General features: G+C 43.0%; 2 protein-coding genes across 7 annotated transcripts; one reads left to right on the forward strand and one right to left on the reverse strand.

Moving 5' to 3' along the window:
- Positions 1-3,192: 3,192 nt before the first annotated feature.
- On the reverse strand, positions 3,193-10,361 carry LOC310866990 (coxsackievirus and adenovirus receptor homolog; the record flags this gene model as incomplete). Its single annotated transcript, XM_083776784.1, has 7 exons — positions 10,302-10,361; positions 9,375-9,538; positions 7,968-8,181; positions 6,524-6,688; positions 5,021-5,137; positions 4,765-4,888; positions 3,193-3,859 (listed from the first exon to the last, which is right to left on the reverse strand). The coding sequence occupies exons 1-7, from the start codon at positions 10,351-10,353 to the stop codon at positions 3,193-3,195; spliced, it is 1,503 nt and encodes a 500-aa protein (XP_083632910.1). The 5' UTR covers positions 10,354-10,361.
- A 1,959-nt stretch (positions 10,362-12,320) lies between these two features.
- LOC310866425 (POU domain, class 2, transcription factor 1-like) lies at positions 12,321-27,043 on the forward strand (the record flags this gene model as incomplete). 6 transcript variants are annotated; one of them, XM_083776036.1, is made up of 14 exons in its annotated part: positions 12,321-12,366; positions 18,063-18,128; positions 19,334-19,425; positions 20,946-21,125; positions 21,250-21,376; positions 21,513-21,604; positions 21,711-21,884; positions 22,237-22,378; positions 22,638-22,783; positions 24,978-25,166; positions 25,261-25,372; positions 25,690-26,008; positions 26,111-26,208; positions 26,336-27,043. In XM_083776036.1, 14 exons carry the CDS (start codon positions 12,321-12,323, stop codon positions 26,605-26,607), a joined length of 2,055 nt encoding a protein of 684 aa, XP_083632162.1. In that variant the 3' UTR covers positions 26,608-27,043. The 6 variants fall into 6 exon arrangements, with proteins under 6 accessions (XP_083632162.1, XP_083632160.1, XP_083632161.1 ...); XM_083776034.1 differs by having other exon boundaries at positions 21,250-21,385; positions 26,336-27,042; XM_083776035.1 differs by having other exon boundaries at positions 22,237-22,377; positions 22,628-22,783; positions 26,336-27,040.
- Positions 27,044-27,233: the final 190 nt, after the last annotated feature.

Genomic DNA, 27,233 nt, shown 5'->3' on the forward strand with positions numbered 1-27,233 from the left:
ATAATTAGGTATAGTTACTATATTATAGCGTCTACAGTAAAAATCCAAACTACAACATTACAGTAGACTATATTGAATTTCTTACAAAATGTAACATACCTATTTAAGAAAGATAGTCGCGCCGTCTGGGAAGGGGGCAGTTTATTAATGAAATCAGGTCAGATTTGGAGTAGGCTACTGAGGAATTTTAACACAAAAACTTATTTTATTATTTATTTTATTTAAGAATTAATTGTAATATTAATTATCCATTGAAAATAATTTCAGTACAAAACAATAAAAAATAGGCTATATGAAATTCCAATTTCATAAAAATTCAAGAATTATAGGCTACATTTCATCTTTACAAACAACAGCAAAACCAGACATACCAACAACAGCAACATATATGTTTGAGAATCAATGGCCTACACACAATATACAGTTTAGAAGTTTCCTAGTGTTAAAAAAACAGTAATACAGCACAATATTTTAGAACAGTAATCGCACAGGACCCACAGGAACGCACCCAGGGTGCCAGGCCGGTTCCGACAAGTCGCCCCGCGTCTGAAGCAGTTGAGAAATGACAGAGTTACCGTGTGGGGGTCCCTGTACTGTACTGTACTGTACTGTACTGGCACACCCGAAATCATCACACAGTATATAAATTTTTATGTGTGTGTGTGTGTGTGTTTGTTTGTGTGTGTTAGGTTGCTCACAGGTGGTGAAAAACAACAATGCTGTTTCGTGCTCAGACCCAGGCACCCAGCCAGCCACCCACCCACACACATAGCTCCATAAGGGAGTGGTTGCACCACTCAAAAGTTAAACTGTACAATTTCAGTATATCTCACGTAATTCAAGAACCTGCTCACCATGATAAAATCAGATGTTACCTGAATGTGCATGCACTACAAGGGCATATACAGATATATATATATTTTTTAATATATAGGCTATACCAGTGGTTCCCAAAGTGGGGTACGGGGTCCCCTAGGGGTCCTTGAGAGAGTTCCAGGGGTCCCCAGCTAAATGATAGTTTGGAACCAAATGTAGGCCTACCCTTATGGGTTTGTAACTAGTCTGAGAGTGTACAAATGGAACCACACGGACCCATACACTCTCAGAGTTAAATTAACATTGATTTTACTATTTCAATTGGACTAATATGCATGTCAAATGGGGGTCCTTGAAATTAAACGGGTTGAGAATCACTGCTAGAGCCGTAGCTCTAGGTTTGGGAACCACTGGGATATACTAGTATATTTGACACAGTCACGCTCTCTCATTCTCAGCAGACACATATAACTATAGGTGTTTGAATTCTCTGACTGCAAAAGGAAAGGCTATACAACATATAATTACTTCAAGGATAGTACTGTATAGCCTATTTGCAGAATGAATAATGAAGCGATATACATTCAGAATGACCTTAAGACCGACCTACTGGCTGAGTCCACACTATATAGTCCCTGAGTACCTCATGTGACAAGATATCCTCATTTCCAGGTGAATGCAATTAATTTCCTGATAGGATGGCAGCCAAATAGTTTTATTGGAACAGCTGTTTTCTATCTATCCTACCAGGAAATTAATTGAATTCACCCATGGGAATTCTTGTGCACATGAGGACATCCTGCCACAGGAGGTATACCAACAGTCAGACCATGAGTCAGACACCCTCCCCAAACCCTAACCTCACAGGAAGCCATGGGGGAATTTTAACCTGCAGCACATATTAATTTTAACCCGCCATGCAAGTCGGGAGCCACGGCTGATTTTTAACCTGCAGCATGGGTGATTTTAAACCCGCAGCACAGGTTTGTCTGACTAATGACTGTATAGGACTGTTGGTATGTCTAACCAATTTATGCACCTATAACTGGAATTTCCCCCGTGGGATTAAAGTTATCCAAAAATCCCAATCCTCCCAAAACTGAGTGACCCTGTGTCATGTATTCCTTGTAAAGGTATGGTCTTGACCTGTACTGTAAAATCAAAAATGTTATGACACAGGATACATTCAAATCAATGAGTCGCTGCAACAGGGCTCGCTCTATATATAGAAAAGTGTACATTCATTACCAAGGTAAGTATAAAATGCGAAAGAAAACAGCACCATTGATTTGGTGATACCACATAGTTATTCTCAATTCACGACATTATTGAAAGGCACCAGTTTGAGTGCTGTCTAATATAGTAGGTCCAATAAATATGTCATGCGTGGCCTGGTAAACTGAATAGACACAGTTTATGTTATATGAGTGCATGATCTCTATGATATGAGACTATAGATATCATCTGGGATTTTGAGTTACATCATAAATAATGTAATAATAGCTGCAATCCGAAAATGTTATGTCTTACCATTACCACGATTCGAACAAGGGTCTCTCACATGAGAGACCAGATATCTACGTCTCAAGAGGCAATGGGGAAATGTGCTTATGAGCTTCAGGCGGTGTCCTATACCGACAGCGGGGTCAAAATCCCCAACCATTATAGTAGATGTGCCAGTTTTATTGTATTAATATACTCTATACTATTTTTTAAACTTAAAAAAAAAACTTTTCCAGAAAAAGTAAAGTATTTAGAAGGCGTTTTTAGAATCAGCCTCAGTCCTTGTTTAAAGGCTTCATCATAGTATGGAATTACAATACAACTTTTTAGACTGTTAGCTGAGTGAAATGCTTCTATAACTTTTGGTCAATGTATCCACATCACTAATAATCAACTTGTGTAAATAACTTTTGAAAGCATTAGTCATCCTCAAAATATTGTCACATTAGCACTATATCGGGGTATTCGGTCAAAGATATTGCGATGTGGCCCAGGCCGTAGCGTAACGGTCTGGGCACCGGACTGGTGATCCAGTCGCGGTGTGCCGCGGGTTCGACTCCCGGACCCGACACGGCCTTTACCGCATGTCATCCCCCATCTCTCTCCCGTTTCCTGTCAGCCTACTTTCTATCCCTTAAAAAATCAATAAAGGCGTAAGCCACAAAAAAATATCTTAAAAAAAAAAAAAAAGATATTGCGATGTTTTCTTAATATCACCCAGTCCAGTCCTGTGTGATTTGGCCATGGTGATACTTGGAATCAGTGGCATCATGACTCACATTGTTGTGTATTAGCCCGCCTGACACCTTGATTGAGTTGAGACTAAGAGCAACTGCAGTTACTGTACCGTATAACCTTGGGGATACATTTTGCCTACAAATCAAGATGCTCTTGACTACCACCATAGCGATCATGGCGGTCGTCAAGGCGATCTCGACTACCACCGTGGCGATCGCGTTTGTCATCAAGGCGATCTCGACTACCACCATAGCGATCACGTTTGTCATCAAGGCGATCACGACTACCACTATCACGACCACGACTCTCATCAAGGCGATCGCGACTGCCACCATAGCGATCGCGGTTGTCATCGAGGCGATCGCGACTACCGCCGTAGCGATCGCGGTTGTCATCGAGGCGATCGCGACTACCACGATCGGGTTTGTCATCGAGGCGATCACGGCTACCACCGTAGCGATCGCGATGATCGTCAAGGCGATCGCGACTGCCACTATCACGACCACGACTGTCATCGAGGCGATCGCGACTACCACCATAGCGATCTTGTCTCTTGTCCATATCGTAGGCTCGGCCATCATGGCTCTCTTTATTGCTGGTATAACTGTCTTGGTCATCCTCATACTTAGGTTTGTCAGTTCCAACTTTGTAGCTGTAATCACTTTGGTGGGTGACACTTTTCTCCTCAAACTGCTCAGAGGGCTCAATGCGTGCCTTCATGTGGTTGTTTGACTTGTCATCCCAGTGCTGCTCTCCGTCTTCAGCAGAGGGTTTGTCATGGAACTCCACTGTTTCTGGTGAACTGAAGAACAAACATTGATCATTACAACCACATAAGTGTCATGCACGCGAGCACGCACGCACTCACGCGCACGCACGCACGCACTCACGCACTCACGCACACACACACACACACACACACACATACCAGAGCATATTCAAACAAAAAAACTAACCAAAAAACCCAAGACAGAGTCTAATGGAACGCCCTCCCTGACTGTGCAATCTTTAGCTAGCGAGTGCAATTTGTTAACAAATTGTGTACATGGGGTGTATCTGTCCTAGCTGCTGCAGCAAGTTAAAGCATTGTTCAAATTATGTAAGTGTATGCCGCGTATTTGGGTGTGGCGGATCCCAGGAAGTTTAACCATGCTTAGGTAAGTGTTAATGAGGATCCATAATAAAGTAAAGGGGTGCAACAAATTGTTAACCTCACGGCCGTTTTGAGGTGTGTATAGGCCTACTATATGTCAGTGGTGGGCTGCTGGCCAGTGCAGGTACATTTCACAGAGAAGATTGTGTGCACTTATGCCTGTATTTTGGCCAGGTGCTGGACATCAAGGCATCAAGGCGACTCAGGCGAGGATCAAGGAGAGGATGAAAATATCCACAGACTGTTTTATATCTCTTACTTTTAATGGCGAAATGTTTCCCCTACTTTGTCATTCTATGTCACACAAAAGTAGGCAAAAAATAGATAATGCGATGCGTTTTGACCTTGTGAATCTGCTACTTTTGCTATTTTAACCTGCAGGCAGCATTAAGTGAAGGTGAGGACCACATGAGGCCCCCGGGCCGCCCGTTGCACATGTATGCTCTAGAGTAGACAGTGCGTCCAGAAAAACAAATACAGGCTACCCACAATAGATCCTCCTACATACATTTTTTAACAAAAATGAAATAATAATAAATAACCGACATACATACCCTTCGGTATATTTTTGTTTTTCTTTCCTCCGGCGGCAACAACAAAAGAGGATAATTGCCAGGACAATGATACCGGCTAGGACTCCCACAACAATCCCTGCAGTGGCCCCAATGTTCATAGAAGCTGGATTGAAATGGGAAACATCAGAGTGCAGGGAAAATGATTACTGACGGTCAAATATCCAATACTTATCAAACTTAATTTCTGCATTTCTTGTTCCCCTCAGAAAGAAGCTAAGTCACGTTGAACACTCACAGTGTGTCACAGCCAGGGTGAAGTTGCTGCTGGCAGAGCCGATTCGATTTGTTGAGGTACAGATGTAGAATCCAGACGTCACCATTGATACATTGAAGAGAGACAGGACGCCATCCTCTACAGCACGATGAAATTCAGTAACGTTAGTGTTGTACAGTGCAGTATATAAAATTAATGTTGGACTAGAAGGCAATAATAGTGAACAGTGTGGACAGTGCACACCAATGAAACAAGAAAATGAAGGTATCGCTGTTCAGGTTTCATTTTTTACTAGACATAATAGATACCAAAAATAATGAATGGAATGCTAAACTTATCTTTATCTCCTTATTCCATATTCAAAACAGGGTTATGAGAAAGGAGTCCACATAATGTGGTATATGTGGCTTTGGAGCATACATGAATGGTAGGACTTCCGACCAGTGTTGATTTCGTCGACTACCCTTTTCCACTGATGAAAACTAAATGGAAACAAAATCAAAACTAAGCTATGATGACTAAAACTAAGACTAAATATACTGACTATTTCGTCAACAAATAAAAACTAGACTAAAATGTTAGTAAGGGACTAATGGACAAGAGATCCAGTATAAGTCATTTTACAGTTGGTTGCATACTGAAAATAGCAGATCTACAAGTTCACAAAGTGTCGCGTTGTGAGCTAGTGTAAAGTGTAAAATCAGCCATTACGACGGCATCAAGGCCTGCAAAAATACATTTTAGTCGACTAAATCAACTGTAGATTTAGTCAACTAGAATCGTATGATATTTAGTCGACTAAAACTAGAACAACGCTAAAACATTCCATGTGACTAAAATGCGACTAGAACAAAATGAAAACTATTCAAGAGACTATGACTAAAACTAAAATCAAAATTTGCTGCCAAAAACAACACTGCTTCCAACAGAGTGTTGGTTCTACCCATAAACACCTATAGGGTCAAGTGATGAGAGCCACAATACAATAACAATGTTGTCGCCATACATGTTCATTGTAGTATTGTGTTGTAGTTAGTTCTTTGAATATTGGATTCACATTTCATTCCACATTTCATCAGTGCCCATACCCGGGGTTGGCGAAAGCGCCTTTCTGTGTGGAGTTTGCATGTTCTCCCCGTGTCCCCTAGGGTAGGTATACCCTCACAAAAAACAACAATCCTGGTCTCTAAACTGCCTCCCCCTGGCCAGCCGGGGCGCCTGATGGAGGGGAAAGGAACTGGTCGGCATAACATGTTCCTTCCATGTCCGGCTGGGGAAACTCAGGTGAAAAGAAGCAGCTTGGACTCCTCATGCATAGAAGGAAGCATGAGGTCAGTCCGCTGCCCCCCCCCCCCCAGGTTGGCAGAGGAAGTGTAGCGCCAAGGATTACATTAGAATAGATAATTGACACTGGGTGAAAAAAATGTTATATAAATTATATATATATAAAAAAATGATTCACATTTCACACTGATAAAAAAGCAATTGAAATGAAACAAAAACACATATGGAACAAATACACACTCTCTGTGGTCCTTGGTGGGAATTCTCGTCGGATGTTTTGGACATTGTAGCTCTGCCAGGCATACGTGGGTGGAGGAAATCCGTTCGCCGACTTACAGGTGATGCTAATGTTGTTCCCATACACTGCAGTGCCTTGCAAGGTGCATAGGGGCGTAGAGGGAGTCTCTGGAATAAAACAAATGTCCATGACTGTGTTGTTATATTATGCATCTACAATTTCTGTCATATACAGTACTTCCTTCTATTGCAAAATCATCATTGTAGTGAGTACACAATCAGAGTAGTGGTTTTGTAGGATACACGGTCTATACAGAAACAAATGGACCTTTATCGGTCGTTTTGGTTCATTTTTATACTAGGTGTGCCAATATATTGATATCGGGATATATAGCGATACTTCCTCCCACGATATTGTATCGTCCTCCCAATATTGTGATATTGATTGGTTAGTACTAGTAGTAGTGGGCTACCCATTGTTGTGGACAAAGTTGCAAAGTTGCAGTCAGTGTTTTACTGTTTGGAGGAGGCAAGATTCATGTACTGTACTTATTGGCCAGTTTGTGACACAAAACATCTTGTAAGATTTTGGAATAAATACATCATTCTACATTTTTGCCCTTTATGGTTATTTTTTCAGTTCAGTTACAGATATTGAATATCGCAATTAATCTAATATTGTGATATTATCCGCTCTCAAAGGGCACCTATCGGATGGCTGCAATTCGAAACGGGACCGTACCTATGTTCCCTCAGCTCTATGTTCCCTCAGTCTACGACAACCTACCTCCTCCCTCACCCTAACCCTAACCTCCCCCGTGGCAGACACCTAAACCTAACCGCAACCCTCTCCCGACCCGCAGCGCACCCCCGGGGCAGACACCTAAACCTAACCGCAACCCTCTCCCGACCCGCAGCGCACCTCGGGGCTGAGGGAACATAGGGCTGAGGGAACATAGGTATGACCCCTTCGAAACTGGCCCCCGTAAAATCTGAATCCTCCACCCACCCCTTTTTCCCCTCACTGTATATTTTTTCTTTTCCTTTTTTACCTCCTTTATAATGATGATTTCCTGTTTTTTGGCTATATAGAAGTGTATATTTGTATGTCTCTAAATGTTATGATGAATTTGAACAAGGTGGACCCTCTTGTAAACAAGTGTAATGCTTTATGGTGTCGTCCACTCACAATTGACAGTTTTTGTATTGAGTTGTGCTTGAAATGTACTGTAATTCTGCAAACTGTTAATAAATACTTCAATCAATCGTTTTCGTTATCGAGGGCCTAATATCGCCACAGATATCGTATCGTGAGGTAGGCCTACCCATATTGTCCCACCCCTATTGTATACCAGGAATTACCGGAAAAAGAAAATAGCACTGGTGTGTCACAAAATGTGAGAGAATGTAAAGCAGCATGCATTACGTGGCAATGATAAATTCTCACCCAGAACCAAAAGGGATGTGGTGGCGGCTGTTGTTCCCTCATCATCATTTGGGATCATGACACTGCACTGGTAAATTTGGCTGTCCTCCTGATTGACATCAGTTAGTTGGAGGGTGCTTTCCCGTCTGGCAATGTCAGTGGACAGGATTGCTCTGCCTTCATACTTAGGACCAATGTCAATGTGGCCATTGGAATAGTAGGTGGCCACAGGTGTCTACAGAAATACAGATGAAAAACATTTTACAAAAAACACCACTCACGACTCATCAGCATCACATTAAAAAAAACAGTATCCTGGTGCTAATCATGATGCTAGGTGTATACTTCTCTATACTCTTAAAGGACCACTTCACCTTTTCAACCTATCTTCATCTTATCTTCATATAATAGGTCCTCAGTAGTAATCATGATTAAATGGCACAATTTATTTTCTACTCAGTCTGTGTCTCATAGGAGGGCTGTGGACAGTGACATCATCGATGGGGAATCCAAGCTAATAGAAACTGCAGGCTTTCTAGTCCTGAAAAGTTGCAAAGCGAAAAAAAATAAAAATAAAAATCTGCCTAACGATGATGCCACTAGTGGACGGGTTTCTGAACTGCCCACAGCCCTCCTATGAGACACAGACTGAGTAGATTTGTTTTTGTTAATATTGTTTAATATTGTACATAATCAGATTTTCTAATCTTTTAAATAAACTTGTAGGCTATACTAAAGTCAGGTCTGCCAGTGCCAACACTCCTGGATCCTGCAGCCAGGTACTCCTGCATTTCGACCACATCTCCTGGATTTGGTATGAAAGTCCCCAAATTCTTACATTGCTTCAGTCATCAAATCAATTTCTGTAGGCATACGTTTTGCGTTTTAATGACATGAAACTGTACCCATCATTTTCCAATGCTAGTAAAGCAAGCTGATAAAAGTACCAAACACCCAAAATTCACCAGTACACAGGAAATTACATCTACATCAACTCAGTTGCTGGGGTAGGACGCCCAGACCCCCCACCCCTCCAAAAAAGAATATCCTGGATTGTCACAGTCCAATGTTATGCTAATTAAATATGCAAATCACACATGTCCACTATTAATAATATGTCCTATATTGTATAGAAGCAGAATATCTACACCTTTACTTGGAAGTTGTTGGTAAAGTTGTACTCCTTTACATAATGGAATGACTCTATCTGCTGCATTAATTATTCCCCATATATGCACTTATAATAATTTGAAAATCACAAAATCACACTACACAATATTGGCACAACCGTTGTATTTTACATAGTGAATAGATATAAATTCTCAATCGATTTCATGATATTATTATTGCTCTGCGACTTCATTGTGAAATATATATTAAGAAATCTGCTTAATAACAAATGTGTACACTCTGGCATTATGGACTTACCACTGGTTGATCGTTGCCATGTAGGATTTCCCAGTTGAGGACTAAGAAAGTGACGTCTGGGTTGGCGGGGATAAATGTACATGTCATGGTGATGGCACCTCCTTTTGCAACCTCATATTCTTTGTTGGGGATTGAAACTTGTAAGGCCCTGGAACAGGGCAGAGCTGAAAGGAAATAAATGCAAATACAAATATATTGAATTGCTGTCTTAATTACAGCCCGTGCCTTCATCTGTTCAAGGCTGGACTGTTGCCGAATTCTCTTCATCAAGTTAGGTGGTATAAGAACATACAGAGTGTATCCAGAAATCAGAGTGACAAAACAGGCCTACACCCCTTCTGCACACACTGCAGTGACTTCCTGCCTCTGTTGAATTAAAAACCATCCTCGTGGTGAAAAAGTACATCCATGGACCTGAACCCCCTATCTGAAGCATCTCCTCACACTCAAACCATTGCACCACACGTTCAGATCCAACAACTGCATCAGAACCCCCAAGACAATGCCCTGAACTGTGGGGTTCTGACTTTCTGATCGGATGAAAGTTGTCTTTGGAACGCCCTTCCTGGCCACCTGAAAGCACCAAAGACCATATATAGTCTTTGGTGCTTCTTCCCACTCCTACTTCTGCTTCTTGTCAATCTTTTATTTATTTTTTTGTTACACTCTGAGATTTACTGTTGGTGAAAAGTGTTAAAAATGTATATATTATTACTGTTATTATTATTACTGGATACATTCATTCATTTTTAATTAGCAAATCTAACAAACTGTCTTACCTATAAGTTTGAATCAGAGAACCGCAATGCTCTGTCTTCCATTTTGGTCAGTGACAATAGGTAAAGGATTATTCATTAACCAGAGTGACTATAAGGAAAAGGTGTGTGTGGTATCCCTTTTCAGAAATGAGAAGAAATGTAAACCTACCTGTGAGTATCAGAAGAAGATTTCTAAAACTATCCCACCTTTCTTTTGTCATTTCTGGTACAGTATAATTAAGATCCAACAATTAAAAAGTACAATCCACACGTATGGTCCCAGAATCGGTCTGTAACCTTCACGTTTGACTTGTAGGTGTGGTGGATTCCCCCCACCCTGTCCAGATCAAAAATTAACAGCCGTAGGTCACATGCTGTCAGACGAGCCAATCGTTGGGCTTATACAACTTTGATAAGGCGCACCTTTAGTACTGAATGGTGATAAGGCAGGAAATATTACTCACATGAGTAGAATATCCTCATTTATTAGTCTATGACTTAGTTTCAGTTAAATGGAACAATATGAAACAAAACCTAAACAAAACAAACTTTGTTGGATGTAATGAGGTTTGATGTTTTATTGCACTCATTTGACCATGCAGGCAAATTTGTTTTACTGTGTTGCTTATATTTGTTGTTATGTTTAACATTTCCTGCAGGTTGCAGTATTGGTCTTAAAATTGAGGCAAATGTGCCAGTTAGTTACATGAGGAACTGCTTTAGTGCTTGCTTAGTATCCTGGTCTTCCAACAATATTCCAACATAAAAAGATAATAAATATGATTGTAACATAAAAAAGCAACCCACAATTATCCTTTTTCTTGGATCTTATATTAATGTATAATTAATCTCCTTTATAACTATCATCTCCTGCTAAAGACATACTCTGCTCCTTTCGAGATAATTTACAGAAATATCTAATTTATACATGTGTAATAGAGTGTGTACAAATGTCAGAGTTAAATTAACACTGAGGAATTTACTGTGTTGAATATGATTAATCAATTGGTTGGGTAGACAGTGGCATGCACGCACACAGTCTCACACACACACACACACACACACACACACACGCGCACACACACACACACACACACACACACACACACACACACACACACACACACACACACACACACACACACACACACACACACACACACACACACACACACACACACACACAGGCCTGGGCCAATCTACAGCTATATGGTGCGAGTTGCGACTGTGTTGTCTGTGCTGAATGTTTGCCCCACATGGTCATCTAAAAGCATTCAGTGTTGGATGTAACACGAGAGACATGACATAATTGATATATACCAGTTAATCTATATCTAACTAACCTAGAGATATATATTGCTATTATGTTTTAATAGCTGTAATCTCTTCATTACAATTAATCTTCAACATTTTTCACATAGCCTATAGGTTTTCATGTGTTCATATTTGACATGCACGCAAACAACACAGCTGTCCAGTTGTTTTTCCTTGGAATACTCTCTGGAAGTATAGGCTATACATTAGGCCTGCCACAAGACTGGTTACATTAAGCACAATTTAATATAGTAAAAACTTGTGTTAGTAGTTTGATACAACACAATTATATTGAGTTATACTTGGTTGATATGGGGTTGTTTGTCTTATAGTATCATTCATTGTCTTGCTATTTTATTTCATGTAACGCCCTATCTTCCAAGTTCCAACATAACAAAATCAATAATAATAAGAAAACAGCATGCTCTAAGACAGATCCTAATCTGTAGGATAAAACATAATATCTTATAATATATTCATAGCCTATTGTATCCTATCCTACAGATATAATACAGCCCATATGCAAACCTGGGTGAAAGGGGTCCTTGTCTGAACTTTTTCAACCTCCTGGACTCACTTTTAAGTATTCAGGCAGGATAATGTACTTATAGGCCTATAAACAACAAGCCTGCATATTTATCTTGTATCCCTGACCACAGTTAAAAACCAAAAATCACTCACTCAATCACTGGACTGGAGTTATTCCTTATTCAAGTACAAAGCTCAATGGTCAGTGGACAATTGACATGCGCGTGCATATGTTTGTATGTACAATACATGTGTGAAATTCCGCGTGTATTTATGTGTGCGCGCGTGTGTGTGTGCGTGCGTGTGTGGCACGCTCGGGGCTGGGATTTCGGGTTAAATATTCAAAATGGCGGACGGAGGAGCAGCGAGTCAAGATGAGAGTTCAGGACCAGGTAATCATTACAGCATTTTACATATTCATACTCATATTCAAACTCTCTAACTCACAATCCAAAATGCACACAACACTCGCGAAAAGAGGCTCATTTGGCCCAAATAGGCTGGCGATAATAGCCAGGTTTAGTTTATTTATATCTAGCTGTAATTTGACAGAGGAGGAAACGGGCTATTGCAGTGCGACGGCAAAATTACAGGGAAAAACATGCCTCCCTTTGTGTGATTAGACCGCTGTACGCCGCTACATATTCATACCTCTGTCGACAAATACAATTTAGCATATTTTATTAGTAATCGGCGACGTGACTCTGGTCCTTGGGGTGACATATTAACCCATATCATAAATGCAGTTTGGTTGAAATGAAGTAGCAAGCAAGCAGCCATGGCTAGCGTTAGCCCAGCCTGCTAAAGGCAGCAGTCAGGTCGGCTTTGCTTTGTGTGTTGATGCACACACAGTCACACAGCAGCAGCATGAAGCTTTTGAAAGCGGTTTGCATATTCATTTTTTAAGGGTTGAGCGGGGCAGCTCTGCGCCTGGATGATCACATTTATTTACACAAATACATTAACGATGATGTTGCCTAGCTGTGGTTGGTGGGGAAGAATAGGTTTTTTTTTTTTACTGGACGTGATTTTATAGCTTTGTGCCCGTTTTTTTTCTTCTTGTGCCTTTGTGTGCTCGGTGCTGCAGCTGCATACAGGCAGGCTGTTGTGTTATTCATGTGGGCCTCCCATCCCCGGCACACACACTGCACAGTGCACACACCTATGGCACACACACAGGACCAGAATGCCGAGTGTTCTGTTAGCGGCAGTCTCTATATAAACCCATAACGGCACATTTTTGGACATCGTCGCGCGAGCCTTTTTCGTCAAAATGACGCATTTTCACAACTGAAAGAAATGTGGACATTTCGGTATAGAATTATATTTCCACCCTACCGAAAGGCTAGTAGTCAGACCACGGTGTAAATGGTTTATAGTGCTATATCACTACATTGTAAACGCGAAGTTAAGGTCTCGACTGATCTACAACGAACTTTGTTGATCCCTTATTTTTGGTAAGATGTAGTACGATGTAGTAGTATGATAATTAATTGGGGGGTGTAATCGTCAATAGCACTCGGTGGCATTTCGTTTAGGGAGCAAGTTTACGACTGCGTTCGCAACTTGGTTCCAGAATGTTCGAATGTTGAATTCATATCTTTTACATTGTAGTGTTAAATGGAGCAGTCAGCTTACATTCGTGATGTTTCGCATTGTTGTTGTTTTTTTTGAAGAGACGTGCGGGAAAAGTGCGCGTTGTTGGTACAAGTTTTACAAGTCTCACAGATCCATTCAGTTCAGTTCCAGTGCGTCTGCCTGTGTGTGTGCACTGCAGCAGGCGGGTTGTTGGGGGGCGTTTGTTTTTTTCCCTGAACAAAATATTCATTTCGCTGTTTTAGAATAGCTTAAATTTAGGAATGTTGTACGATCCGCCAGTAAACAGACAAGCATGCATTCATTGTCACTGTTGTGCGAAGACCAAGACTATTGTTGGAGGAGGTAGTCTGTAGTTTAACTAAACTACTTTACTTTGACTATGAATGGCCGTTTTCACAGTTTTAACATGGGTACCTGTGCAGTGTGCACTGTGCAGCATTCCCCCCCAAAGGCCCGGGGGGTGGTGAGGCCCACTTCCGGAAAGCCACAACAACAGGCAGGGCATTCTAATTCCCCCCTCTCTCTCTCTCTCTCTCTCTCTCTCTCTCTCTCTGTCTGTTTAATAATAGGGCAAGTCACAGCTTGCGGATACCTCTGTCTCCCCTGTGGTTTAGCGAATTTGTTTAAAGGGGCAAACCGACCCTAACAACTTGTAGCTATTACTATCATTTTACCATTTTATTGTTTTCTATGCTTAGTTCTTAACTTCTTACAATTACCCGATGAATTGTAACATGAAGCACTTGAAAAAGACAGTTCTGCCAGGCTTGGCAAGCAAATACCTAAAATAGAGTACTGTACATTGCCAGGCTTGACAAACAACTCAAATAGAACTAGAGGGGACAGGTTTCCACCAGGTCAGGTTGTGGCCTCCTGGTGGCGCTATAATAGGCCAATGTGAAAAGGGTGCCATTTCTTCTTATGCCTTGGATGGCAATGGATGATTTTAGGTTGGTGTTTTGCAAACATCCACCTGTTGGTGATGCTATAACAGGCCAATGTGAAAGGAGTGGGATATATTCCTCATCCTAGTAGGAAAGTCAGTGAAAGTTTTCAAGTAAATTGCATGCTGCGTTCATGAATTGAGGCTTTTTGTTCCAAACGGGCCAATTCTGCAAACTTTGAAAGCCAATGTTAGCCAATTACGATGGAATATGAAATAGACAGATCTGTCTTGAAGACACGACTATAGAGATAGTGTGCAACGATTTTCAGGATTTTGGGAAAGAATCTGGAAGAGTAATAGCAATTTTTTTTTTCAAAAGCCGGCCCCTGGTGGCACTATAATAGGCTGTTCTTGAAAATTTTGGGAGTCCAGGGAGTGTGCGTGCAGAATTTGGCATCGACCGTGTTAACGGTGCTGGAGATTAGCTTGTAACAGACGGACGCACAGACACACGCATGCGCTTTGAGGTTCCTTTTCAGTCGAATCAAAGAGAAACACTACTTATAGTCTAGACTCTAGTGAGTGTTTTCATGAATTAATACATGGGATATATGGTGCTTTTTGTCTATGGTGGTATAGAAAAAATATTGCAGTACTGTAGCTGATCTGCTCAACATGTGGTTGCATTAATGTTCTAATCCATGTTGTCGTTTTGCAGTCATATATTGTGAGAAATGATATCGGCTGTGTGTGAATATGGCCTTCCACTCAACGCTGATTGATTTATTGACCTAGGCATTAGGCAAGGCTACTTGGTATACAGAGGAGAAATAATTTTGTCATCTTCGTACTTGGGCACACTAAGGCACACTTTTCTCATTTAATCAGTTTTACTGTTCCACCCTCATTCCATCCTAGGAGTTCCATCATGAATATTCATTAATGTAAACACAGTCACCATGAATAATGCATACTTTTCGGTAATAGATTCAAGACATGGGCATCTCAAAGTATTGAGTAGGCCTACATGAAGGCTCCAGTCAAACAAGCTGTTGCAGAGCGGAGGAAGAGAATCATAACGAATAGCCTTGTGTGATGCACCAAAAAGATAACTTTGTTTCTGACATTTCTGACAGCCTGTATATAGGAATGAATGGAATTTAAGACGGAGTGCCAAGAAAGAATGCCTTATTATGAGCATAGAGAAGTTGTGCTCATAAATATATATTACGCTGTAATAGAATAGTTGGTAAACAAAGAATACAATAGATCACCATCATGCCAGATTAAATGTTAGAATCCAAAATCCATACAATTAACATAAACTTGGCAATTTGTGACAAAATTATGTTAATTATGTTATGTTAAAATTATGTATTTTTATTGTAAAATTATTTCTGTGTGTGTGTGTGTGTGTGTGTGAGAGTGAGATCACATGGCTCTGCACTAATGTGTTAATGAGCTACTTATTAAACTAACTAACTATTTGCCATTTATTTCTGGATCTTCCCCAGGTTAAGGTCAGGCCTTAACCTTAAGGTAGCCTACATTATTCTGTACGGTGCAGGGTAAAGTGGCTTACATTGACTGGTGACAGTAGATGACTATAGTCGATTTTAGAGTGATAATAGAGTGATCAGTCTGTTCAGTTACTGTTTATGTCTCATGGTCTTACGAGAATCTATTTGGTTTACTTCCTGTCTTGTCACTTGTGTAAACCTCACCATGCCCTCTTGGTTTGTTTTGGTCAAATAAGGCTATAAATACCTTTTTGGCAAGTATGATGGATGGACTAAGTGAATGAGGTGCCCAGAATTCTGTCCAGGTCAATATTTTTGGAACGACCACATAAAGCCCAAACTTCAAGATCTACAGCACATGCTCAGCCATTCAGCTCTTGTCATCCTAATCTCCATTTATTTGACACCTGTGCCTCAGTCACCATAGCATGCTTGTTTCTCTGGCACATTAGCTCTCAGAGCATGTCTTAAAATGAATTAAAAAGAGCTCCGAAGTGAAATACTAATGGAATTTAAAGCTAATCTAAATATGCTAATCTTCAAACACTTCATAAACATAGCCTGCAATACCCACTCTCTGTAGTTGTTCACTGTGGAATGCTTTAGCCACAGGGGGTGTAGCAGTAATGACGGGCTCGTGGTGGATTAATGTGGAGTTATTTATTTCCGATTGAGCGGGTCCCCCCTCCCACTCATGCCCCCACCCACCCACACCCTTTTAATAGTTGGGCCTGGTTTCCATGACTCCTGGAGGTGCTCCGGACTGAGACATTCTATTATCGCCATCTCTCCTCGCTAACATGCTCAGACCACCGCCGACAGGCCTCACATTGCATTCTGGGATATCTTCAGCCCTTTACCTGCTCTTAGCTAATTACATTTTTGTCTGTTCACTCACACAATAATTGGCATGGGGTTTTGCTGCCTCTGCTGTGCTGAGTGCTGGTTTGAGCACTATTTTGTATTTTTTTCCCCTTCGTTCCCTGCGTGTCCTCCTTATTCCCCTGTTTTTTTATCGTCCTCCAAAAGCCATCCAATTAATATGCTAATGAGCTGATAAATATTTATGGGGGTTTTAAATTATGCAGAAAGCTTTCAGAGCCCGGTGTGAAATGCGTCGCTCGCAGGACTTCAAAGCCTTGCATCGCTAACGAGGCAGGGGCAGATTTGCATACGGCTTTAATCAGCTGAATACTGATTATCCTTCATTATAGTGTTGTTGGGGTGGGGGGGGTGGGGGGGACTAGAGCTAGGAGGCTGCCAGCTGCAGTCGTTGTTTCTGTTTCATTCTAGAAAGAGAGGCAGAGAGAAGTTTTTCTGAAGTCGTGACAACCCTGGCACACGAGACGGAGAGAGGAACGGGAAGAAAAGAGGGTGCAAGGGCAACGTCGGGACGACTCGGGAGTGTTAAAAGAGGGCGTCAAAGGGGGTAAAGAAAAGACAAGGGGGAGAGAGGATAGGAGAGTTGTTTGCCTCAACCCTGTTGGCTTTCCCAGTGTGTGTGTATCCCAGTGTTGCTCACTGGACCGTGTGGTGGACACAGTGCCACTGTGTCTGTGTGTGTAGCTGTAGTTGTATTGGATTCTGCTCGCTGACCAGTGGAGAGTGAACAGGGGGAGGAGTGAAGGGAGGGGCAGAGTGCCGGGCAGTGGGCACCCATTCTGAGGGTCTGCTCTGCACAGACAGTTTTCTCCTGGTAGCTCTTGTTGCAACCATGCTGGAGAAAACGTGTGGACCAGAAGACGGTGAGTGTGATGGGATAAATGTTGAGGTGCGCTTTTAATGGAGGGTCGTTGGCTGTCGTTGGAGTTGTTGTGAAACTCTTCTCATTAGAACAAGTCATTTATTACAGGTGTTATTTGTATTTATTCAACTGTGTGTGTGTGTGTGTGCACGCTATAAAAAAGCAACTTATATACATTGTTATTTGTCGTCTTTCAGCGCACAGCATCTTTTTTTTTAATGTAATTGTATTGTGTCAAATATGTCAGATTGCTGATTGGGCAGGTAAAAAATATATATACTTTCGAATGTAGAGGCCTGTTTCTTACTCTGTCCCCTCCCTTCTGTCTGTCTCTTCCAGATTCCAAAATGAATATAAATCAGTCGGAAACTAAATGTGCAATGGAGATCAGTGGTGGAAACACAGGTGGGTAACCTGGAACTTTCCTCTAACTTTTTCTTTTTTGGAGTGTCAAGTGGAGGGAAACAATTTCTACTGGCTAAATCAACAGGTTTCCAAATTAAATTAGGCCTGAACATGTCGTGAAAGGTGCTTATTTTATCTATTGTTATATTTTTGAGTTCGACAATGAAAACGATACCAGAATTATAAAAACCCTAATCGTCATTTTTGTGCAATGAAATCATTAGTCAAACCACTGTAACTCGGTTCCTCTCTTGAATATGAACATTGATTTCCTCCACCTTGATTGATGCTCGAGTTATTCTGTAATATTAATTATTGTAGCAATGAGCATTGTAGGCCAAACATTGAATTGCATGATATTTATGCTGTGTAATGAGGTATATAAAGATGAATACTGACAGTGTTGCTTAATGTGAATATTCATATAGGACTGTAATGTCAATATATAATGCTGGTGTGATTTGCAAATCAAATTCACCAGCTTAACATTCCAGCAGATTTATGGGACCATATCATGTAATTATGATCCTTCTTAACTGCTGTTTTTTTTTAAACGCCTTTTAATTTTCTTGCAACTTAACAATATGATTTGACGATTGATTGACTGAATACTTTATTATTATTATTAACCCATTTTGGGGCGGGAACCTTTTGGTGTTTTAAACATGTTATAATTTAGCTATTGAAAAATAGCAGATCTGCAAGCTCATAGCGTGCGCTATGAGCTTGTAGATCTGCTATTTTTGAAAAATCGTGAATATTTATTTCAGAAAACTGGAGGATTTAGAAGATTAAAAAAAAAAAATTGAGGTCAGGCCTAAATGGGTTAAGTTTGTTCTCAGTATGGTAGTACAGTCAGAAAAGCTATGCTAAAAGCATAACACAAAAAGCCCTGGTGGGTTTGTTTCTATTGTGGTCCATTGCAGTCAATAATTAGCAATACAATACATTCAATCTGTGCTCCAGTAGTCTGATATTGGATGTAATGTAGAGGACTGCGTGGCCTGAGTTCTCCATCTCCATGTGTGACCTTTCACACTGGACACACTGCCAGCCACACCAAAAGTCATGGAAAATCCCTCATGCACATGGCTTTAAATTGTGTGTATGTGTCTGTGTGTGTGTGTGTGTGTGTGTGTGCGTGTGCGTGCGTGTGAGTAAAGCATTTCCTGGTGCTATCCTCAATGAGCTTTTTTTGTCCTTAGGTGTCCAAACAAATGGACTGGACTTTCAGAGGCAGACGGTGCCAACCACAAGTGCAATCACTAATGCCCATGCACAAGCCCTCCTCCAACAGGTAACTTGCCACATACCCCTGCCATCTTGCTCCACACACACACACGCCATAGGCATGCCTATACTCTATTACCAATACCATCAGAGTCACAAAACAGGTGACAGCTATTCAATTTGAGGTGCGCTTTTTAAAAATGTATTATCTTGGCTCTCAATATCAACATCATTCTACAAATTTTGAATTTACACGGTTGTTGGATTGTATTGCAATGAAAATGAGGTAGGAAGTTTGACTAAGAGGCTTATAGACATGTACACGCAGAAAGAGTTCCATTTAAATGGCCAGGCTCTCGTGTCGCCTGGCAACAAGGCAGATTAATCAACCCTGTATGCTAATTAGCTGCTCTGCGGTTGCTCGGAAACAGATGGTAGAGAATATGCAAATCTATGCAGAATTTACATGCACTGCATACCAGTTATTTTAATTAGCACCCCCCTCCCAATCCCTTGTCTCTGAAGGCTGCAGTACATTTTATACACCCACCTTCTCACTTGCCTTTTAATTTAAATCCTCTTGCTCTCTTAAAGACAAAGGACTCATTATTTGAGTCTTGTTTGGGTGTCAGAGTTTCCCTGACCTTGTTAATTTGTATTTGAGTGGGTCTGTTTATGTTTTTGTTTTAATCTGGATTTCCTGCACAATCTATTCGTTTTTCATTCAAATTAATTTGGACGGTCCATCCTCTCCATAGCTCACGTTTCACAATTTTTCAGTGTAGCCTACACTTTTCTGGTTAGGTCTCCTGGCAAGGTTGTCTCAATGACGCATTTTGTCCTTTACCTCTACTAGTGTAAGTCGGAAGACTCGGGTGCTCTTCCGACCTCCGTCCAGCAGAGTGTGTTGCCCCAAACCCAGTTAATGTTGGCCGGGGGACAGATAGCTGGAGTAAGTGGCATGTTGCCTCCTTGGTTTGAGTTAGAACTTGGCCCTAGCCATGGATCTGGGATCAGTTGATACTGTCAAGAATATGTTTGAAGTGATTTCTGACCCTGATTCAGTGGCTACGGCAGTTTTCTTCTCCGCCTGCCTGCCTTTCTTTTCCTTTATTCTTTATCCCAATGGTGGTCTGGTCAGGCTATGTCCAAGTCCTTCCACAGCAGAAGGAGCTGTTTGGACATAGCCTCGGTGTGTCTCTGCACGCTTGTAATGTCAGGGCAACCACATGACGCACCTGGAGTCCATTTTTATACATCAATGGCTGAGTCCATGTCTCCATATTTTATTTGTGGAGAGGCGACTGAATGTTTGAGCTGCACTTGAACTACACAAAGGTGAATGTTTTGTTCTGCATGTGGGCTGTGCGTTCGTGAATGAAATCTTCATGTTCATTTGTACTTGTGCCTGGCTCAGCCATACGAATCCTCTCCTCCATTTATCTCTATGGCCACGGTGTGATGATTACACCTTTTCTTTAAAGAATATTTAATGTTTTATTGTGACTTTTGAATCCTCTTCCTAACTAATACCTCTCATTGTCTTACTACCTCTTGTGCCTACTGTCCGCGGGCTTCCTCCTCCAGCTGACCCTGACCCCAGCACAGCAGCAGATGTTACTGCAGCAGGCCCAGGCCCAGCTTCTGGCGGCAGCTGTACAGCACTCGGCCAACCAACAGAACAACACCACTGGAGCCAACATCTCAGCCTCTGCCGTCACGCCCGTCACCCAGCTGTCATCCCTGTCACAGCCTATCCATATCCCAGTAAGAGAGAGAGAGAGAGAGACACACACACACACACACACACACACACACACACACACACACACAGACACACTTACTTGCTGGATATTGTTTCTCAGTGCTATCTTTCACATTTGTCGTGCAGCAATTACAGCAGCTACAGCAGCAGAATCTAAGTCTGCCCCAGTTTGTCCTGGTGCAGCCCGGCCACCACATCGCTCAGTCGCTACAACCTGCTCAGTTCATCATCTCACAGTCGCCGCAGGGCCAGAGTGCGTACAGTGCGTTTCCCACAACAAACACAAAACATTGAGGTTTAAAACATTACATTGCGTTTGTTCACGGGAACAAACACAATGTGTTCCACAATGTGTTCCTCGCCTTACTACCCTGCTCTTTTTTTCCTAGGTCTCTTGCAAGCCCAGAGTCTTCTAACTCAACTACCTCAAAGCCAAGCCAACCTCCTGCCGACCCAACCAAGCATCACCCTTGCCACTCAGGTCAGCAAACGATGAACACAACTCTCGTAGAGTCTCTGGACAAGCTGCCTGGCATAACCACCACGGGGGCAATAATCCACGTTTTGTATTTGTTTGCCCTCTACAGCCTGCGACACCAACCCGTACGATAGCAGCCACCCCCATCCTCTCTCTCCCCCACAGTCAGACACCACCCAAAAGGTTGGATACCCCCACCATGGAGGAGCCCAGTGACCTAGAGGAGCTGGAGCAATTTGCCAAGACCTTCAAACAGAGACGGATCAAACTGGGATTCACACAGGTGTGTGTGTGTGTGTGTGAGGAAAGGAAGTAATTAATCAACAAACAAGTCTGGGCGGCTGGGCTATTTCAACCTTTAGATTGTCAATTATGCCCCAACTTCACAAGTTTCACTTTAACCTCTCAATAAGGCTTTCATGGCTAGAGGTGATTCTGGTTCATGATGTCATGCATGTTGCTGTTCAAGACGGCTTCCCCTACAACACCCACGCCATTACAAAGGACTTTTATGAATATACTGATTCCAGAAATCAAGACAAACACATTGAATAGCACTATAGTTTGCACTAACATTATTATTTCTCCACCTCTCTCCATCTCATCATGTGGTTGCCTTCCTTCGGTCACACCAGGGGGACGTTGGCCTGGCCATGGGGAAGCTGTACGGGAATGACTTCAGCCAGACCACCATCTCTCGGTTTGAGGCCTTGAACCTGAGCTTTAAAAATATGTGCAAACTCAAGCCGCTGCTGGAAAAGTGGCTCAACGATGCAGGTTTGTCCCTGAACTCACCCAGCCAGTGTGTTGTCAGAGAAATGGGCGTGGGGTGGAATCCATTGATGTGTAATGTATGTAATATATATGCGTGCATGTGTATATCCTTTTTCTTTCACACAATGCATGTCTGTGCTTGCCACTACCTGTCTGGCTGCATTGCATACCATGCCATGACAGTAAGCATGAATGTACACTACAGTATAGTACCCTGTCTTTACCTCTATCCCGTTCCCTTGCGTCTGTGCTGTTTGTGCAGAGAACCTGACCTCTGACCAGGCCCTGTCCAGCCCCAGTGCCCTGGGTTCCGGCGGCCTGGGCATGGAGGGGCTCAACCGTAGACGGAAGAAAAGGACCAGTATTGAGACCAACATCCGAGTGGCCTTAGAAAAGAGCTTTCTAGAGGTGAGCGACTCACATTTTGTCAGCACATTTCACATGTTCCATTATTATATTATATTGTCAAACTCCTGTTAGGAAGTGAGGGGCGCTCTTATCATCGTACAATTCAATGTTTGTGTTGCGCAATGTTTGTGTTCACACGAACACTCAAAATGGTCAATTCATTATCAATGACATTTTGTTTGTGTAGGACAAAGTTTGTTTGCGCACACACTAAAAGCTGGACATAGAAGCCCAAAAATGTAATAATGAAAATAGCAGACAAGCTCACAACATGTCAATGTAGCGTGTTGTGACTTTTTTTCATGACTTTTATTTTACTATGATGCAATTCAGTTTTTCCGCTAGCTAAAAAGCGAGAAGCAAAATTGCTAACGCTAGCATTAGCTCACGCTATCTTTCTCCAGTATTGATAATATTGTAATCGCGATGCACTGTAAAATCACAAATGAGCGTTGAACCTCGTGGATCTGATCATCACCATGGACAGCGCCGTAGTTTCCGACTATTCCGAGGGGGAAAAAAAGCGTAAAAACCTATTGAAACATAAGTAAATGGGTGTGAGCGCACGCAACAGGCCGAGAGGGGCTGAGCAAGGCGTTGCCTAGCCTGGCCCAGCCAGTGTGACTTCCGGTCTAGAGCAGGGGTTCTCAACATTTTTGGCTGGGTTCCCCCAGAAATGCTTTGGCCATGTCTTGCGAAATGTGGCTCGTTTTCCCAGGCTTTTATTTTCCTTGTGAAAAGAAACGCCTGCGGCATCCGAGGCTAGGCATTGCCTAGCAACTGGCCCAGGGCTAATGCTGCATTCACATGGAATCAGGCAAGCGGTAGACGGCAAAACCTGCTGGACGGCACGGCACGGTAAAAAGATTAAATATTTTAACATTGATGCCGTCGGCATCAATGTTAAATGTTATGTTGGGGTGTGTGACAATGTTTTAGCAGCGCCGGTCGGTAAACGGGGAGGGATGATGTATCATGGAGGGCATCACAGCGTCGATTCTGGACTATGGAATAAACCTTGTTTTGACCAAAAATGCCATCTGGGACAAGGAATAGGAGATACAGGTGATTGAAAGAAACAGATAGGGCATGGCCATCAAGATGGTGCAATCCAGTGTTATTGACAACACCAGTTAGCAACCCAATGCTAACGTGTAGCATTATGAATTTATGACTTGATCAATGAAAAGACCAATTGCTGTACATCAACGTCTTTGGCGTTAAGCGTAACATTTATTAATTACTTTTAATTGACGTAGATCTAACGGGACGTTACGTATTTTTCAACATTGAGTTCAGACCAGGGGGTCAGTCAGACAGATATTTTGTGAAGCCTGAACCTGAAAGTTCATATAATGGCCTGTTGTGGCGCTGTCATTGGACCCAAAAAAAACCATAGCCCCATAGAAGTCCATGTATTTGGGCCCAACTTCACCTAGACTGTATTACCGTAATAAACATGGTCATGAATACTTTATGCTTCCAGTCACTAGTTTAAAGTCTCATTTCTAATGTCATAATATTCTTTTTGGAAAATTATGGTCCCATTTATAAAATAAATGACCATAAAGTCGCGTATGTTCTGAGGGGCGTGGCTACCATTCAGTCTATGATCGGGAGTCCCCACCCACTCGAGTCAAAATAAAAACCAACGGAGAAGAAGGGGGGAAGTCCCGCCTCGTTGTCTGGGCAGCCAATGGCCAGCTGGGCCAAAACGGAGCCAGCCAATGGCCAGCTGGGCCCAAACGGATCTCGAAAGATGGCGACTTACAGTGCAGGAATAACAGGCTTCATTTTACGTCCATGTTAGACCCGGGGAACGCTTTGTCCATATTTTTTACAGTCTATGGTTCAGACCCAGAAGTGTAGTTTTAAGACTTGTGGCAGAATTCATTCAATTTTCTCCAGAAACGGGCTGTATCAAATATGAATGAACATCATAAACAACACACAGCCACCCCCCTGACAGAAATGTGCTGTGTTGATTTGGTTTTCTTTTCTCCCATAAACAGTTCTTATATAAAATGCATGAACCCAACACGGGGAATAGTGCCCTCTAGTGGCATTGACGTCAGACTTCAGTCAGTGGTCTATTCTAGCTCTCTAGTGTCTCATTAATCGGCGGCGCTGCGTTTGATGTGTACTGGCTAACTCATACTGAAAGGGAATCCCCGATGTCTTTGACCTCTTTCAGCAGAACCAAAAGCCTACCTCTGAAGAGATCACCATGATCGCTGACCAGCTCAACATGGAGAAGGAGGTGATTCGGGTCTGGTTCTGCAACCGGCGGCAGAAGGAGAAGAGGATCAACCCCCCCAGCAGTGGCCTCCTCAGTGGAGGAAGCACTCCCATCAAAACTATATTCACCCCCAGTAGCCCTCTGGTACACACACACAATCTGTCTCTGTCTCTCTCTCTCTCTTATTCTGTCGTCTGTATCTCATTCAATCTGGCGTGTTTCTCCGACTGTCATCCAGGTGGCGAGCACAGCAAGCCTTGTGAGCAGCCCCATTAACACACCCACCACTCTGACTGTAAACCCAATAATGCCTCTTACCAGCACCAGCGTCTCCGGCCTGACCTTCACAGGTGTGTGTGGTTATCTTACGGTGTGCTTGTACTGGGGGCGGCAGTGGCTCAGGGGTAGAGTGGCCGGATGGTAACCGCAAGGTTGCCAGTTCAAACCCGGGCTCCCCCAGAGTTAGTGTCGAAATGTCCTTGAACCACTGAACCCCTAATTGCTCCTGATGTGCTGGTTGGTGCCTTGCATGGTATGAAAGTGTGCGTGAATGGGAGAATGTAATGCACAATCTCTGTAAAGCGCCTTGGATAAAGGCGCTATATAAATTGACCATTTACTGTACATAAAAGACCGGCTACATATTCATCACATTGTTCCTCCCAAGGTACAACAGTCGGAATGACAAACACGGCATCGGTCATCTCCACCACACCAATGATCACCATGGCGAGCTCTCCCTCTTTAAGCCCATCCCTCACGTCTGTGCTGTCCACGTCGGCCGAGTCCGGCAGAGGCCTGGAGCAAACGATCTTCACCCAAGCGCCCTCCCTGGCCAGTTTGGGCGGCCAGGTGATGGTGGCCTCGCCGGGGCTGTCCGCTGCTCTGCAGAACGCCCAGCTACCAACCAGTGCCAGCTTCGCTGCCATGGCGGCCGCGGCCGGGCTCAACCCAGGACTGATGGCCTCCTCCCAGTTTGCACCGGGGTGAGTTGGAAGCCATCTCCCAAAAAAACTGACATATCTTTCACTGAAATATTTCTTGTGTCTTATCAGCCGTGTTGACTGTATATCTGTGTGACCATGCAGGGCCTTGCTAAGCCTTGCTCCTGGTGCTCTGGGCGGTGCTCTGGGTCCTGCCCTCATGAGCAACAGCACTCTGGCCACCATCCAGGGTCTGTTTAGTGGCAAGTACATCCATTTTTCTTTTTATCATGCATTTGCAGCACATAAGCACCCCCTCACCGTCAGTCAGACGAGCAGCTCATGACGCCGATGCTTCAACTGGTTTTTGCCCGTCTTTTCTCCTTGCAGCTCTCGCGTCGAGCCAAGCTCTCCCCATCACCTCCCTGGACGGCGGGAACCTGCTGTTTGCCAATACCTCCGCGGGGGGCACGCCCCTCTTCCTGAACCCCCAGAACCTGTCGCTGCTCGCCAGTAACCCCGTCAGCCTGGTGTCGGCCAGCGCGGCGGGGGCGGGGCTGGGGCACCTCCACGTCTCCGCCGATGGCCACCACCACCACGTGACCACAGCGGCCGTGCCGGTGTCGGCCTCCACCATTACCACTGCCTCCAAGGCTCAGTGAAGCGCCTCCCGTTTTCCTTTTTACGCTGTGCACTTCTTTGTTAAACCACACCGTATAGAGAATAAGGAGGTCGTTTTGATCCAGGCTTTTGTGCTTCACTCCTCCCTTTTTTTTCATCTATCATTATTTAAACATTTTGCTGCCACCAAAAAGATATCCTCCTCTAAAGAGGCATGGATTGATTCCCCTTCTCCTATTTTTTTTTATTTTATTTAGTATTTTATTTTTTATTTTAATCTCCGGTGGACCCAAGTGTCACATTCAGTGGCTCGAGTGGTTCAGTTTCTGGCCTGTCACTCCTATGGACGCACGCACGCACACACACACACACACACACACACACACACACACACACACACACACACACACACACACACACACACACACACACACACACACACACACACACACACACACACACACACACACACACACACACACACACACACACACACACACACACACACACACACACACACACACACACACACACACACACACTTGCATACATATACATACCCCCCCCCCCCCCCCCCCCCTCTTTTTTCCCCTAAACAATTCTAACCAAAAATGAACTACTAATTTCACAATATACATCATCACTATTGGGGGATTGGTTTGTTGCC

Source organism: Protomyctophum parallelum, assembly GCF_964188405.1.
Source record: "Protomyctophum parallelum genome assembly, chromosome: 11".
NCBI lineage: Eukaryota > Metazoa > Chordata > Actinopteri > Myctophiformes > Myctophidae > Protomyctophum > Protomyctophum parallelum.